The 15,004-nt window shown below is 40.0% G+C and overlaps 1 protein-coding gene across 1 annotated transcript in view; it reads left to right on the top strand.

Moving 5' to 3' along the window:
• LOC141444516 (uncharacterized) overlaps positions 1-15,004 on the top strand; it is a 47,286-nt gene extending 32,282 nt beyond the window's left edge. The window contains 12 exon segments of the mRNA XM_074110063.1: positions 931-994; positions 2,236-2,340; positions 3,014-3,076; positions 4,106-4,238; positions 5,940-5,953; positions 5,956-6,056; positions 7,046-7,114; positions 7,117-7,250; positions 7,650-7,785; positions 12,371-12,460; positions 13,628-13,736; positions 14,852-15,004. Coding sequence (XP_073966164.1) covers positions 931-994; positions 2,236-2,340; positions 3,014-3,076; positions 4,106-4,238; positions 5,940-5,953; positions 5,956-6,056; positions 7,046-7,114; positions 7,117-7,250; positions 7,650-7,785; positions 12,371-12,460; positions 13,628-13,736; positions 14,852-14,913 — 1,080 coding nt within the window. The 3' untranslated portion in view covers positions 14,914-15,004.

Below are 15,004 nucleotides of genomic sequence, written 5' to 3' on the forward strand. Positions count from 1 at the left end.
TTGACCGTTTTTGAGATATTGAACTTTGAAGTGACAAAGTCGGGGGTTTTTCAACTTTTTGTTGGTTAGGTTATTAACTTCTGCGGGTGACACCGTTTTTCATTTTTCTAATAACCATCAGCCAAATAAGTGGTCTATCCATTTTTAAACAAGTTCCTATCAAACGAATATGTCGCTAAAGTCGAACTTTCAAGTTGACGGACACGTCTATTTGCGTGATTGTTTTGTGACATGCAAACGATTAACAACTTTATGGTAGTAGACCACATTTTTGGCTGGCGGTACCAAATTGTGACTGTTCCAAATAAAGATTTATTTATTTATACTTTTCGATACAAATAATTAATTTTTGTCTGATACGTTGTATTATGCGGTCATTGCATGTTACGTTGTATATGGTATTTCAATCAAATTTATAAAAAGTGTAAACAAAGACGCCATTAACCCGACCACAGACATTTAGTGATGTGAAAACCTAGAACCTATTGCAAAATAATTAATCTGTTCAGTAAATCGATTAATTTATTAATTGAATAGATCAAAGTATTTTTGTCTATTTTATTATTTACATTACTTGATTTCATTCCAAAGACTGTTTATTCAATTATAAAAGCAGTAACATTTTTTTAATTTTAGTAAATAAAAATCGCTTATTAAATCGAACATTAATTGATTTTTTAGTCTATGCTACTACAGATTATACACTCAAGTTCTTCATTCAAGAACTAACGTTAGATTTTGACGAAGATTTTTCAAATGAAAATTAAATATTGAAGTCAAGTGAATTTTGGTGAAAAAAGTGATTAGACGTCTAGTTAAAAGACACGAATTATAGATGTGATATTGATGCGATCCAGTGGGTGTTTATACAAGAATATTTTACACTTTTTATAAATTGGATTGATATAAAGCAATACGTACTGGTTTCAGGTAAGCGATGCTGTGGCTCCCAGAGGTGACGCGGAGCCAGGCTGGAGATGGGGGATGGCTAGAGGTAAATAAAAATAAAACCGGCCAAGAGCGTGTCGCACACGTCCAGGATAGGGCTCCGTAGCCATTACGAAAAAATCAAATAATATTTTTCTAAGGATTTCGTATTGTGTACTGAATCTTCCAAGTTTAGGTATATTTTATACCTTAGGCTGCTATTTACTTACTCTTAAACTAGGTACTAATAATTCTCAAGCAATCTTAGCCGCTATAATTTTCCTTGTAAATTTGATATATTTACTTTTTCCTCCCAACAGTTTAGATTTTAGAGGGGGGGGGGGCGCTCGATTTCAATGAAAATTTGCACTTTAAAGTTGAATATTTTGCAAACAGATCACTGAATAGAAAAATTGTCTGAGCAACCCCCCAAGGGTTTTAAAATACCTATCCAACGATACCCCACAATATAAGGTTAGTCGAGAAAAAAAAATCACCCCCACTACGTCTATGGGAGGTACCCTAAACATTTTTTTTTTACTTTGTTTATTGTACCACTTAATCGACGTGACTGATATGTATCGACCGTGACAATTAACATAGTCGGATCTGCAATTATTGTGCCAAAGTCAAATATACTGTTATGTATCCTAAAATGGCCAAATTGTAGATCCGACTCTGTTAATTGTCACGGTCGGTATATTCATGTCAAATTACAGCTTTCTAGTACTAACGGTCTCTGAGCTTACCCGCGGACAGACAGACAGACAGACGGACAGACATGGCGAAACTATAAGGGTTCCTAGTTGACTACGGAACCCTAAAAACCGTTTTTTGTTGTTGTTCTTCTGTCCCGTAACTCAGGAGACATCAGTAACACACATTGTTAGACGACCGGATGGCCAAGTGGTTAGAGAACCTGACTACGAAGCTTGAGATCCCAGGTTCGATTCCCGGCCGGGGCAGATATTTGTATGCAGAATACGAATGTTTGTTCTCGGGTCTTGTATTTTATATAAGTATGTTTATCCGTTGCCTAGGATCCATAGTACAAGCTTTGCTTAGTTTGGGACTAGGTCAATTGGTGTCAAGTGTCCCATGATATTTATTTATTATTATTAATGTATACTGAGTTGTTTGAGATGACCCAAATTGCCTTAAAACTCCTAACTTATAGTTGATGTACACACCCCATAAAATGATACTTTTAATAAGTAACTCAAGAGACGTTACCATGGCAACAAGGTACACTAATAAGTTGATTGACCCTTTTAGCAGTTTTTTTTAATATTCGTTATTTTGTCGCAGGCCAGTCGGGCTGGTTCCCCGAGTCGTATGTTGAAGATATAAACGCGGCGTCGGCCTACGCTGCCGAGGTCATCGAACCCATCGAGACGAAGACGCAACTCGAAGGTATACTAGTTTGTTTGTTTGTTTATTGTGCAACTAGCTTAGTTCCCTCGGGAACTGTGTGTTTTCCGGGATAAAAAGTAGCTTTGTCACTCTCTGGCCCATAAACTATCTCTATGCCAAAATCACGTCGATCCGTCGCTCCGTTTCGACGTGAAAGACGGACAAACATACAAACATACACACTTTCGCATTTATAATATTAGTATGGATTGTAAATGGTATCTGTTTGTAAGTTATAACTGTTCCTTAAATCTATGTATAAAACAAAGTCGTGTTAGTTACACCAATTATAACTCAAAAACGTCAGGAATAGGATAATGAGTATTAAAATCATTGGAAAATTGAGGAAAAATTAAAACAAAAGAAAAAATATTTTTCCATACAAAATGTTCATGGGTTTCGTAACTGTCAAACATTGAATGTTATTATATATATCCGCTCCACTATATACACCTTTATCCAGATATCGTCACTACTTTGAAAAAATCTCGTATCTCAAATCAATACGTCAGCAAAATTGACTCTTGAAATGATGTTCATAAAGGTCACTCAGTAAAATTATCGATTTTGAGATACGGGCTTTTTTCAAAGTAGTGACGACATGCATCTTTGTCCAGAGGGTAGAAGCACGTTGTATTAGCGAATGATGATGGGATGAATATATCTTTCGCAGGCATAGCGGAGGTGCCGGAAGCGGAAATAGCCACCGATCTGGGTGGCGCGATGCCTGTTGTCGGTAAGCGGTTAGCTGTGACAGTTTTTATGATATTCAGTTAATAGGGAATATTACTGCAATTTTCTCCCGTCAGAGTGCAGCATTAGCACAAAACCGTGAACAGTTTTTTGAGTATTTTAAATGCCATATCATCCCAGCCTATATACGTCCCAATGCAGGGCACAGGCCTCCCCTCAGAATGAGAGGGCTTGGGCCATAGTTCCCACGCGGGCCCAGTGCGGATTGGGAACTTCACACACACCATTGAATTGCTTCGCAGGTTTGTGCAGGTTTCCTCACGATGTTTTCCTTCACCGCAAAGCTCATGGTAAATTTCAAATGTAACTCCGCACATGAATTTCGAAAAACTCAGAGGTGCGAGCCGGGGTTTGAACCCACGACCCTCTGCTTGAGAGGCGATGGGTCAAACCACTAGGCCACCACGGCTTCCAATACCATAATATTCGTATTATTTCAATATTTTTTTTGGAAAAATATAGCTCTATCGTAACTGTCGATGTAAAGTATCATGTTATTTTGTTACTAATAAATATATCATGATTTCTATAGGTAGTAATTACTACCTATAGAAATCATGCCGTGGTGGCCTAGTGGTTTGACCTATCGCCTCTCAAGCAGAGGGCCGTGGGTTCGAACCCCGGTTCGCACCTCTGAGATTTTCGAAATTCATGTGCGGAATTACATTTGAAATTTACCACGAGCTTTGCGGTGAAGGAAAACATCGTGAGGAAACCTGCACAAACCTGCGAAGCGATTCAATGGTGCGTGCGAAGTTCCCAATCCGCACTGGGCCCGCGTGGGAACTATGGCCCAAGCCCTCTTGTTCTGAGAGGAGGCCTGTGCCCAGCAGTGGGACGTATATAGGCTGGGATGATGATGATGATGATGATGATAGAAATCATGAGTGATATAAACCCCAAAAAATTATACTCTTGAGATGATTATAAGATACATTTTTGCTACTTGAGAATACTCTTTGGTCATGATCTGACATGGCGACAAAAAAAAATCTGCTTATCTCGTGTACAGAAGGAGGCGACTTCTTCATAGCGGCGTACCCCTACGACTCCACGGAGCCAGGGGACCTGGTGTTCGAGGCGGGCGAGAGGATCGAGGTCATGCGGAGGGACGGGGACTGGTGGACCGGCAGAATCGGCATCAGGTAGCGAAGCGAGTGCCCGTAATGCACCCTCCCATGCTTCATCATCATCAAGGAGCGGAATTTCTCATAGCAAAAATCAAACATCAAAGGGATTGAACAAAGGTTTTATCGACTATTCCAGTTATCGATGTTATCCAATCGACTCTTCGCTTGTTATCGCTTTTAACATTATTCTGTAACATTTGACCTCTTTGATAAGCGACTTTCATCTTCATATTAAAATAAAATAAATCGCGTTAACGTCATATATTATGACATTTATGTCGCTTGAGTTTTTCTCAGTAAATCCCGGGTTATTAAAATGGTTAATACTAAAAGAAAAACGATTGACAAATGGATAAAAAAACATCCCTTACTTATGTACAATGAAGATTCTTCAACGATATACTGCTCTAAATGTAAAGTTAATTTGAAGCAGCTCAAGCTCTTTATATTTTAATTGTAACTAACTTAAAAAGTGCTATTTTAAAAGTACATACTATTTTCTGTTATATTAATTGCTGAAATATTTATCGATAGTCGATAAAACTTATGTTCAAATCCTTTGACATTTGATTTTTGTTATGAGAAATTTCGCTCCTTGATCGCTCGTTACGTTGTCATAGATTCCTAATTCCCTTGAACTTATTGTGTACATTCTATAGCACATTGGGCCGCACGAGGTTAATATTCTGGACTATGGAACAACCCACAACCGTAATTTGGCGGTAAAGAAAACTCTTTAATTTTTAAAATTAATTGATGCTACTTAAAAATCTGATATGTTTTCTGTTAATTAAAAGGCTATTCCTATTGATATGAAAAGGTTCGAGCGTTTCTAAAATTTTCATCCATTCCCTATTGCAATACGGTATTTGGCTATTTTGTATGTTTTATAAAAAAATGGAATAGAAAAACAATTTTTAAGCTACCTTTACAAATAACAATGTTATAAAGGTTTGAAATTCAAGATTAGACAGAGAAAGACATACTGGCATGTGACGTCACATGCCAGTACCGCCATACTTGCTGCATAGAGAAAAGCGTTTGAGACAGAGACAGGTATATAGATTTAAAAAAAAAACACTATAAATCCAATTATCAACCGATTTAAATTTTCTCTTCGCTAAAACTATCTGTGTATCTATATTTTCATAATAATATTAAGATATCGCAAAATCAGGAGTTGTCAAATACAGTATTGTTTTTTTACGGGCATTTATTTGTTTTCACCTGTCCAGCTGTCTGTTTGTAGTCAAATCTTGCAAGTTGAATTCAACCAACTTCCAGTAGTCGGCGGTTAAATTTGGCATACTTATGTAAATTGCATGACAGTACAATAATCTGGTAGTGACATCCTGGTAGTCCGGCCAGGATCGTCTCCGCAGGGAACTCTTCAACGGTTAATTTGGTATGCAAGTGTAGTTTCGATGGCAATGCAAGTAATTCGGCAAAAAGTACAGTCAGCTAAAGAAGCTTGTATTAAAAATGATTTTTAAAAAAAAAGGTTGCTTTTTAGGCAAATTCATATTTAGATGTAACGCTCTCATTGGCGTATCTCATAATCATAAGGTAACTCGGTCAAAAAGAAAATTTATTAAATCATTTATTTAATGAAAAATTTAAATTTACCCGGATAAGTAACGTCTTAAATCGTGCTTAGCTCGACATGTTTCGGGCTAATTCTTCCCTTTCATGTCCAAAATTGAATATTTTCTCCAGAACGGGTATATTCCCTCCAACTACGTGACCAAAGACGCCACGACGACGGCGGAGCCCATCGCGTCCATCCCGGAAGCGGTGGAGCCGGAGCCAGCGCCCGCTCCCGCCCCCGCTCCCGCTCCCGCCCCCGCTCCCGCTCCGCCCCCGCTGCCGCGCCAACGCCCGCGTCCACCCCGCCCGTGCAGCCGGCCGCGCCCATACCCACCGATCCCGCACAGGTACGTTCGACACTTGTTAACCCTTTATTGGGCAAGTGCCAAAATCGGTCGCTCCCGTGATGTTTTTTTAGCAACTATTTAACCCCCCCCCCCCCTCTCCCTAGTGATGCGCGGGGAGGTTTAACATTTAACCTCAACCTCAACCCCCCCTACCCAAAGTCACGTGTATTTTTTAGTACCATCAGCCAAATAAGTCGCACCTTTAAAATTAAGCCGAAACAATTCGAAATTTTCTCATTTTAAAATTCAACCAGATTGTGTTTTATTTCAAGTTTATTTTGGAACTGTGAATATTGCGAATTGTTTCAGTTTAATTTTAAAGGTGCGAAGTGGTCTATCAATATTTAAACAAGTTCCTATCAAATGAATATGTCGCTAAAGTCGAACTTTCAAGTTGACGGACACGTCTATTGGCATTATTGTTTTATGACATGCAAACGATTATCGACTTTAGGGTGCATGGTAGTCTGGTAGACCACATATTTGGCTGATGGTACAAATATCTTAAAAAATTCAGAATATTATCTTTATTAATTAAAATACAGGATATATTAATTAATTATTACATAGATTATTATTTTTATTGGTAAAGAATTAAATATTAAAACAAAATAAAATTAACCTAAACTTATAATATAACCTACAAACTAAGACCTAAACTACAACCTAAATACCACCATTCCGCGTCGTACCCGGCTCAAAGGTGCCCATAATGCCAGCCGCATTTCCCCGCTGTATGGCCAGCGCCACCTGCTGAACCAGGTACGACCCGGAGCGGGGTACAGGTATAAAGTATAATCTCTTTAGGTTGCAACCATGTTAGCCTGCATGTTGATACTATGTGCAAGTGTGATGAAAAATAACTTACTACTACTGAAATCTTTCCAGGAGCAAAAGTCCTCGACCCCTATATCGTCTGAAGTGGCGGCAATCACGGAGGGCGCGGGCGCGGGCGGGGGCGGGCCGGGGGCGCGGGGGCGGGCGCCGCGGGCCGGCCGGCGTCCGCCGCGCGCCGCGACTCGGGCCGCGACTCCGCCACCGGCCGCCGCAAGAACGAGATAGCGCAGGCCATAGCCGCTTACACCGCGACCAGGTCGGAACTGCTAAGACCTGGAGAATCCTGCAAATTCCTATGTTTTTTTTATTCGACTGGATGGAAAACGAGCAAGTGGGTCTCCTGATTTTACGATATCACCACCGCCCATAAACATCTGCAACACCAGGGGTATTGCAGATGCGTTGCCAACCTAGAGGCCTAAGATGGGATACCTCAAGTGCCAGTAATTTCACCGGCTGTCTTACTTTCCACGCCGAAACACAACAGTGGAAGCACTGCTGCTTCACGGCAGGATTAGCGAGCAAGATGGTGGTAGCAATCCGGGCGGACCTTGCACAAGGCCCTACCGCCTGCAACGCTCACGCTCTTGGCCGGTTTTTTTAATTAACAGTAGTAAGTTTACAACGAAAATACTCATTACAATTTCTTTTGCAGCGCTGAACAGTTGTCCCTAACCAAGGGGCAGCTGTTAGTGGTCCGTAAAAAGGCGGACAGCGGGTGGTGGGAAGGCGAGTTGCAGGCCAAGGGACGCAACAGGCAGGTCGGGTGGTTCCCTGCAAGCTACGTCAAGGTGAGGACACTTGGCTATTAATTGTTCTAATTTATTTATTAAAATTTAAAAAACAACAAGTAACATGACATCACGTTAACAAACACGAGTAATATTTACCTCGACGTTTCGGCCATATTACAGTGGCCGTGGTCACGAGTAGACTGAAGTGTGGGGTGTCAAGTCTGCCTAGCAGCGCGAGTCCTTCGAACTATCCGCACTTGGTCATTCAAAAATGGCCAAAACATTACTCGTGTGTGTTAGCGTGATAAGTGCCGTTTGTGGTATTTTGACTATGAGTGAAAATCACGAAAGTTTAAAGGGTATTATAATCGTAAAGAGTAACAAGTTGGCATGTTTGGCGGAGTAGTACCGACTCGGTTAGGTTAGAAGACTAAAGTGGGAGCGAAACGAAGCTGATCCACTCTTAGGCCTCTAGGTTGGCAACGCATCTGCAATACCCCTGGTGTTGCAGATGTTTATGGGCGGTGGTGATCTCTTACCATCAGGAGACCCATTTGCTCGTTTGCCATCCAGTCGAATAAAAAAAATAGTACAGGGTTTCTTAAAGTGGGGTCCTCGGTCCTCTTGGGGGTCCGTAGCATATGTATCAGGGCACAAAACAGATAGGTACAGAAATCAATCTACATACAAAGTGCGCTCGAGCAACGCACACATAGACATTCACGGACACGATATCTCAGACCGGTTGGGACCAGTGCAGCGCGAGTGCCATTCGCTTGAAACATGCGTCTGTGAATTGTTTTGTGCAATAATGGAGAATGCGAATTTATTACACTTTAAAATATAATAATCGTGCATTTCGCCAACGTTCAAATCGTCGCAAGATATTTTCTGTGTCAATATAATATAACAATGACATTAACATTAAAAATATTTCAGTTATTATTAATTTATATTTCCATTCTTCCTGTTTCATTCTCAACAACGGTAAAGTTGGTATTTATGCTGGATCTAGGCGACATAAAATTACTTCTTATGTTCTAGTGCATAAAGTAAAATCCTCGTCTAAGGCTAAGGTAATCAGGTGTCAACAGCCACAAACAAAAAAGTGTCTATATATATATTTTATAATTTATTTATTTTATGTAAAACTATAAATCAATCAAATAAATCAAAATAAATCGATTAAACTAAAAAGGTATATTATATAGCAATGCATGAAAAATAAAAGGTTCGTATCAAGTCAAAAAAATTCAAATTCAAATTCAAATGATTTATTCAGTAAATAGGCCGCAATGGGCACTTTTACACGTCATTTTTTAAACTACCAGCGCTTTCGGAAAGACCATCATTGCCAAGAAGAATGCGCCGCAAGAAACTTGGCAGAAAGTCATTTTTTCATAAAAATATAATTACAAATAAAATACTTAAAAACTATATTATACAATTAAGAAAAAAAATACAAAAAATAATAATAAAAGAAATACAGGGATGTATGGGGTCCCTGAGTTACAATACTAAACACTAACTATATCTAAACTAAATCTACGTTCAGTGGAAGTGTAGAATGCTTCCACCGTCATAAATTTTAAAAATAATAATAACAATAATTTAGTTCTGAAATATACATTTCAGGTCAAGTACCATTAAGCTTTTGGATTTCGAAGGCAAGTTCACGTCTGCCGCCCCCAAAGTTAGCTCACACGCACTCATGTCATGCTCTGAAAGCAGAGCGGTACCGAGGGCATGGTATTGCTTCCGTTCCCATAAGCTCTATGGGATCGTCTTAGGAACTTCGACGTCGCGAGCCTGTGACTAGAATTTAAACTAAAAATATAAAAGTTTAAAATCCATAAGCTTAACAATATACAGCCTTAAACATAACAGGGGATGTATAAAGTCCCTGAGTTAATAATAAAATTATTATACAGCAAGGGGATGTATAAAATCCCTATGTTAATAATAAAATTCCTAATCTAAATAATTCAGAGATGTATATAGTCTCTAAATGTCAAAGTAAACTAATTAAATTAATTAAATTATACTATCTTCAGAGGTGTAAAAAGCCTCCAAGGTCAAAAACTAATAATATTATTAAAATAAAGAAATGGAGATGTATAAGGTCTCCAAATGTCAAACTAATAAATATTATAAATTAAATTCTGCAACGCGGACAACGGCAACAGAACCAGAAACTAGACACGAAATGCGCCGGGACACTGCCAAGTCACACTTCACAACACTATACAATACAAATACACCGACATAAACACACACACACGCGCGCGCGCGCGCGCGCGCACACACACAAACACGAGTACATCACATCACACATCAACATCCCAATTTGTCATCGGCTTTCAGTTTTGGCCATGTCGCATCATCACATAAGTACTCCTCAACTTTATAGTATGCTTTCTTCAGGAGTGCACTCTTTATGTATTCTTTAAAAGGGTTGTGTGGCAATTTCCATGCTTCTACAGGAACTTTATTGTAAAATCTCACGCAGTTTCCCACAAAAGATTTGCTTACTTTCCGTAGACGGAATTTAGGAACTGCAAGCTTGTGCTTATTACGAGTATTGATATCATGTACGTCTGACACTTTCTTAAAGGACTCGATATTCTTGTGTGTATACAATATCACATCATGTACGTACTGTGAAGCTACTGTGAGGATGTTTATCTCCTTAAAGCGTTCTCTAAGTGAATCTCGAGAGCCAAGGTTGTAGATCGACCGGACTGCCCTCTTCTGTAAATGAAGATAGTTTCTATGTCGGCTGCCTTGCCCAAATCAGCATACCGTAGGACATTATGCTGTGAAAATAACTGAAATAAACTAGCCGGGCAGTTTCTACGTTGGTAAATTGCCTGATTCTTCGTACAGCATAGGCGGCAGAGCTCAATCTACCAGCAAGACCAGAAATATGCGGGCTCCATTGTAAATTACGATCCAACGTAAGACCAAGAAAAACAGTCTCATGCACAAGATTCAGATTCTCTCCGTTTAAGGAAATAATTGTTTCAAACTGTCTTACATTAGGCAACGAAAAATTTATGCACTTAGTTTTAGCTGCATTTAGTAACAAATTGTTAGCAGTGAACCAGTTCAGCGCCTCTGCTAAAGTTTCATTGATGTGGGTTGGATTTTCTTGTTGCCTGTTTACTTTGAATATCAAAGAAGTATCATCTGCAAACAATACTATGTTGCATTTCTGTTCTAGCAAGTGGGCAGGTCATTTATATATACTAGAAAGAGAAATGGACCCAAAATGGAGCCTTGTGGAACTCCAAGCTTCACCGCTGAGCCAGCTGACTGCGTTCTATTTATGTCCACTTTTTGAATTCTTTGGCTGAGATAAGACTTAACAAGGTCTAGTGCTTTAGCTGAAAGTCCATAGTGTTGAAGTTTTCGGATAAGCGTCTCATGCTCCACGCAATCGAAGGCCTTGGAGAGGTCGCAAAATATTCCTATTGCATCTTGCGAATTCCCATGCATCATAAATGTACTTCATGAGTCTTGCAGCTGCATCTGTTGTTGAACGGCCTTTTGTGAAACCGAATTGCTGGCTGTGTAGTAGGTTGTTTACATTGAAGTGACGAAGCAACTGGTTAAGCATAATTTTTTCAAACACTTTACTCAGCACAGGGAGCACAGATATCGGACGAAAGTTGCCAGGATCAGATGAGCTCCCAGCTTTAAACAATGGAATCACTTTGCTATATTTCATTAAGTCCGGGAACACACCATCATCAATGCACTTATTAAATATGACGGCTAGGTACGGTGCACAATATGGATGACAGATTGCATAACTCGAACAGAAATACCCCAAAGATCCGCCGTATTCTTCAGTTTCAAAGATTAAAAAGTGAACAATTGTTTCCACTGTTGCTATTTCATTTCCTCTCAATCGAAGTGAAAAGTAGAGTGTAAAACTCAAGCATTAAACCCATTTTCCCCTCGACGTGTCTATCCACCCTCACCGTACCGGCTCGGGTGGCTATATGAACGTCTCGGATAAAATGGCTCGTTTTATGCTCTTGTTGTACAATCTACTATTTGTGCATAAGCCATAGTTGACAACCTTAGAGCGACCGCCGAGCGTAGGTATGAAAAGTGAAGTACATACAGGAGATTGACTTCTGTACCTATCTGTTTTGTGATTAGGGGTCCGCAGTAGGTCAGTCTGTAAACATATTTATTAGGAAACTTTCAAAAAACTTTTTTTTTACTGTGGTCCGTGGAATTGTTTAAATTATGAAAGTGGTCCGTGACTGCAAAAAGGGTAAGATACACTGACCTATATTGTATTCCGATCCAATTTATGACAAGCGGAAACAAAGACGCCATTAACCCGACCATAGACATTTAGTGATGTGAAAACCTAGAACCTATTGCAAAATAATAATCTGTTCAGTAAATCGATTATTTATTAATTGATAATATTTCCTGTATAGACTTACCTAATACCTAGTTATGGAGGAGCGGGGCATCCTAACACAGGTTCACTCACCTAAAAGGAAGGGAAATAAACAATTTTTCATTTTCATTTTTAATTTTCATCTGTCCATCTCGTCAGTGGACGCAGGACGTCCTACGCTAATATGTTTGTTTATTAAAATATAATTCAACGTTTCAGATTCTGCAGGCGTCGGGTCGCACGTCGGGCCGCACTACCCCGGTGTTATCCAAGATGGACACCATGCCGGCCGAAACCGTCATTGATAAGGTGAACGAATTAATATAATATTTGTTCTCTAATTTTTCTATTTTTTTAAATATTTCTATTGTCAAGTTAAGAGGCAATATCGCAATTTTTTGTGTTTATCATTGGGCTCTGTAAAATCGAATATTGTTAGTTTTGCAGGTGGTAGGACCTTGTGCAAGGTCCGCCCGGATTGCTACCACCATCTTGCTCGCTAATCCTGCCGTGAAGCAGCAGTGCTTGCACTGTTGTGTTTCGGCGTGGAGAGTAAGACAGCCGGTGAAATTACTGGCACTTGAGGTATCCCATCTTAGGCCTCTAGGTTGGCAATGCATCTGCAATACCCCTGGTGTTGCAGATGTTTATGGGCGGTGGTGATCTCTTATCATCAGGAGACCCACTTGCTCGTTTGCCATCCAGTCGAATAAAAAAAAAAAAAAAAGTTACTACTCCTCTGGTAATGTGTTGGGCTTACACGATACAGGCTCGACCTAGTGTGTGAACCACAGTTAAAAGTTAAACTTTAGTCCATAAGTAGCATGGCGATTAATATTGTATTTGTATATCACTATGACTGTGTAATCTATTTTGGTAAATAAATCATTATCTTATCTTATCTTAATAGCACACAACGAGCCGTGGTGGCCTAGTGGTTTGACCTATCGCTTCTCAAACAGAGGATCATGAGTTCGAATCCGGTCTCGCACGTCTAAGTAGATAATAGTTACATATCTAGTTTTAGTTTTGTAACTAAGGGACCCCATTCATCCCTGTATATTATTCTCCTCATCTCCTGTCATCTACTCAAACGTTGACTGGTAGAGAACCCTTAAAGGAATAAGTTCGCCTTTGTACAAGTATCTCAAAGTTTCTCAATTGTGTTTTGTTTCTTTTTTTCTGTACAATAAAGAGTTTATATACATACATAAATACACACATTATTGTTCTTTACATGTATTTTTTCATTAATTTTATGCTATAGTTTTTTAAGTATTTTATTAGAAAAAAATCTTTATACAGCTTTCTAGTATTAACGGTCTCTGAGCTTAGCCGCGGCCAGACAGACAGACATGGCGAAACTATAAGGGTTCCTAGTTGACTACGGAACCCTAAAAATAGTCAAACACCGTATTGTAAGGCTCAATATTTATTTACAAGCTCTTTTTTAACAGAAACTGATTTCCTTTTCAGGTGATCGCTCTGTACCCGTATGCGGCTCAGAACGCGGACGAGTTGAGCTTCGAGAAGGACGACATTATTGCGGTCACTGACCGCAGCCAGGACCCCGCCTGGTGGCAAGGTACCCAAGTTTTGAATAAAACTATTAATGGTGAATACCCCCCCCCTCCACAATATTTTTTTTTTATTCAACTGGATGGCAAACGAGCAAGTGGGTCTCCTGATGATAAGAGATCACCACCGCCCATAGACACCTGCAACACCAGGGGGATTGCAGATGCGTTGCCAACCTAGAGGCCTAAGATGGGATACCTCAAGTGCCAGTAATTTCACCGGCTGTCTTACTCTCCACGCCGAAACACAACAGTGGAGGCACTGCTGTTTCACGGCAGGATTAGCGAGCAAGATGGTGGTAGCAATCCGGGCGGACCTTGCACAAGGTCCTACCACCTGCCAAACCACCAAACGGTTACACTTGCGGGGACATAAGGGAGCGCCAGTCGTCGCTTACGAATAATGTTGTCAAAAAACATTTTGTTTTTTTAAGATTGCTAAAATAAAGATTGATTAGATTGTTATTTTTCAATATGAGTTCATGTTAATATTTTTTGATTTTGAACATGAAACTATCGTGAGACTCACTCATATTAATTATATTGACCCGGATAACTCACGTCTTAAATCGAGTTTTGCCCGACATGTTTCGGGCTAATCCGTAGTCCTTCTTCGGAGCAACGCGATTCGGCGGCTGCTGCAACGCGCGCGATGAAAACGCGGGTAGTTGTGCGCCGGTGTCAGTTTGGTCGGGTAGTCGCGTGAGCAGAGCGGCGGCGCGTTGCTCCCAAGAGGAAGGGCTACGGATTCATCATCATCATCGCAGCCTATATACGTCCCACTGCTGGGCACAGGCCAGCTCTCAGAACAAGAGGGCTTGGGCCATAGTTCCCACGCGGGCCCAGTGCGGATTGGGAACTTCACACGCACCATTGAATTGCTTCGCAGGTTTGTGCAGGTTTCCTCACGATGTTTTCCTTCACCGCAAAGCTCGCGGTAAATTTCAAATGTAATCCCGCACACTACGCCTACGCTATGTATTCCGCGCGCTACGGCTTAGCCCGAAATATGTCGGTTTAAACTCGATTTAAGACGTGAGGTATCCGTGTGAATATATTTCTCATTTTTAGAATTAAAAAATATTAACATACATTTTTTTAAAATGTTCAATGTTTTTTGCAGGTGAACTTCGCGGCATGACAGGGCTCTTCCCGAGTAACTACGTGACCAAACTAGTTAACTAGACATAATACATAATCACATCACAATAGGGAGTATGCGGGTAGTATTTATTCAAAGATATCTTTATTGTTTGACAAACCGAGCTATGATTTT

The sequence above is a fragment of the Choristoneura fumiferana genome, chromosome 30 (assembly GCF_025370935.1).
Source record: "Choristoneura fumiferana chromosome 30, NRCan_CFum_1, whole genome shotgun sequence".
Classification (NCBI taxonomy): Eukaryota; Metazoa; Arthropoda; class Insecta; order Lepidoptera; family Tortricidae; genus Choristoneura; species Choristoneura fumiferana.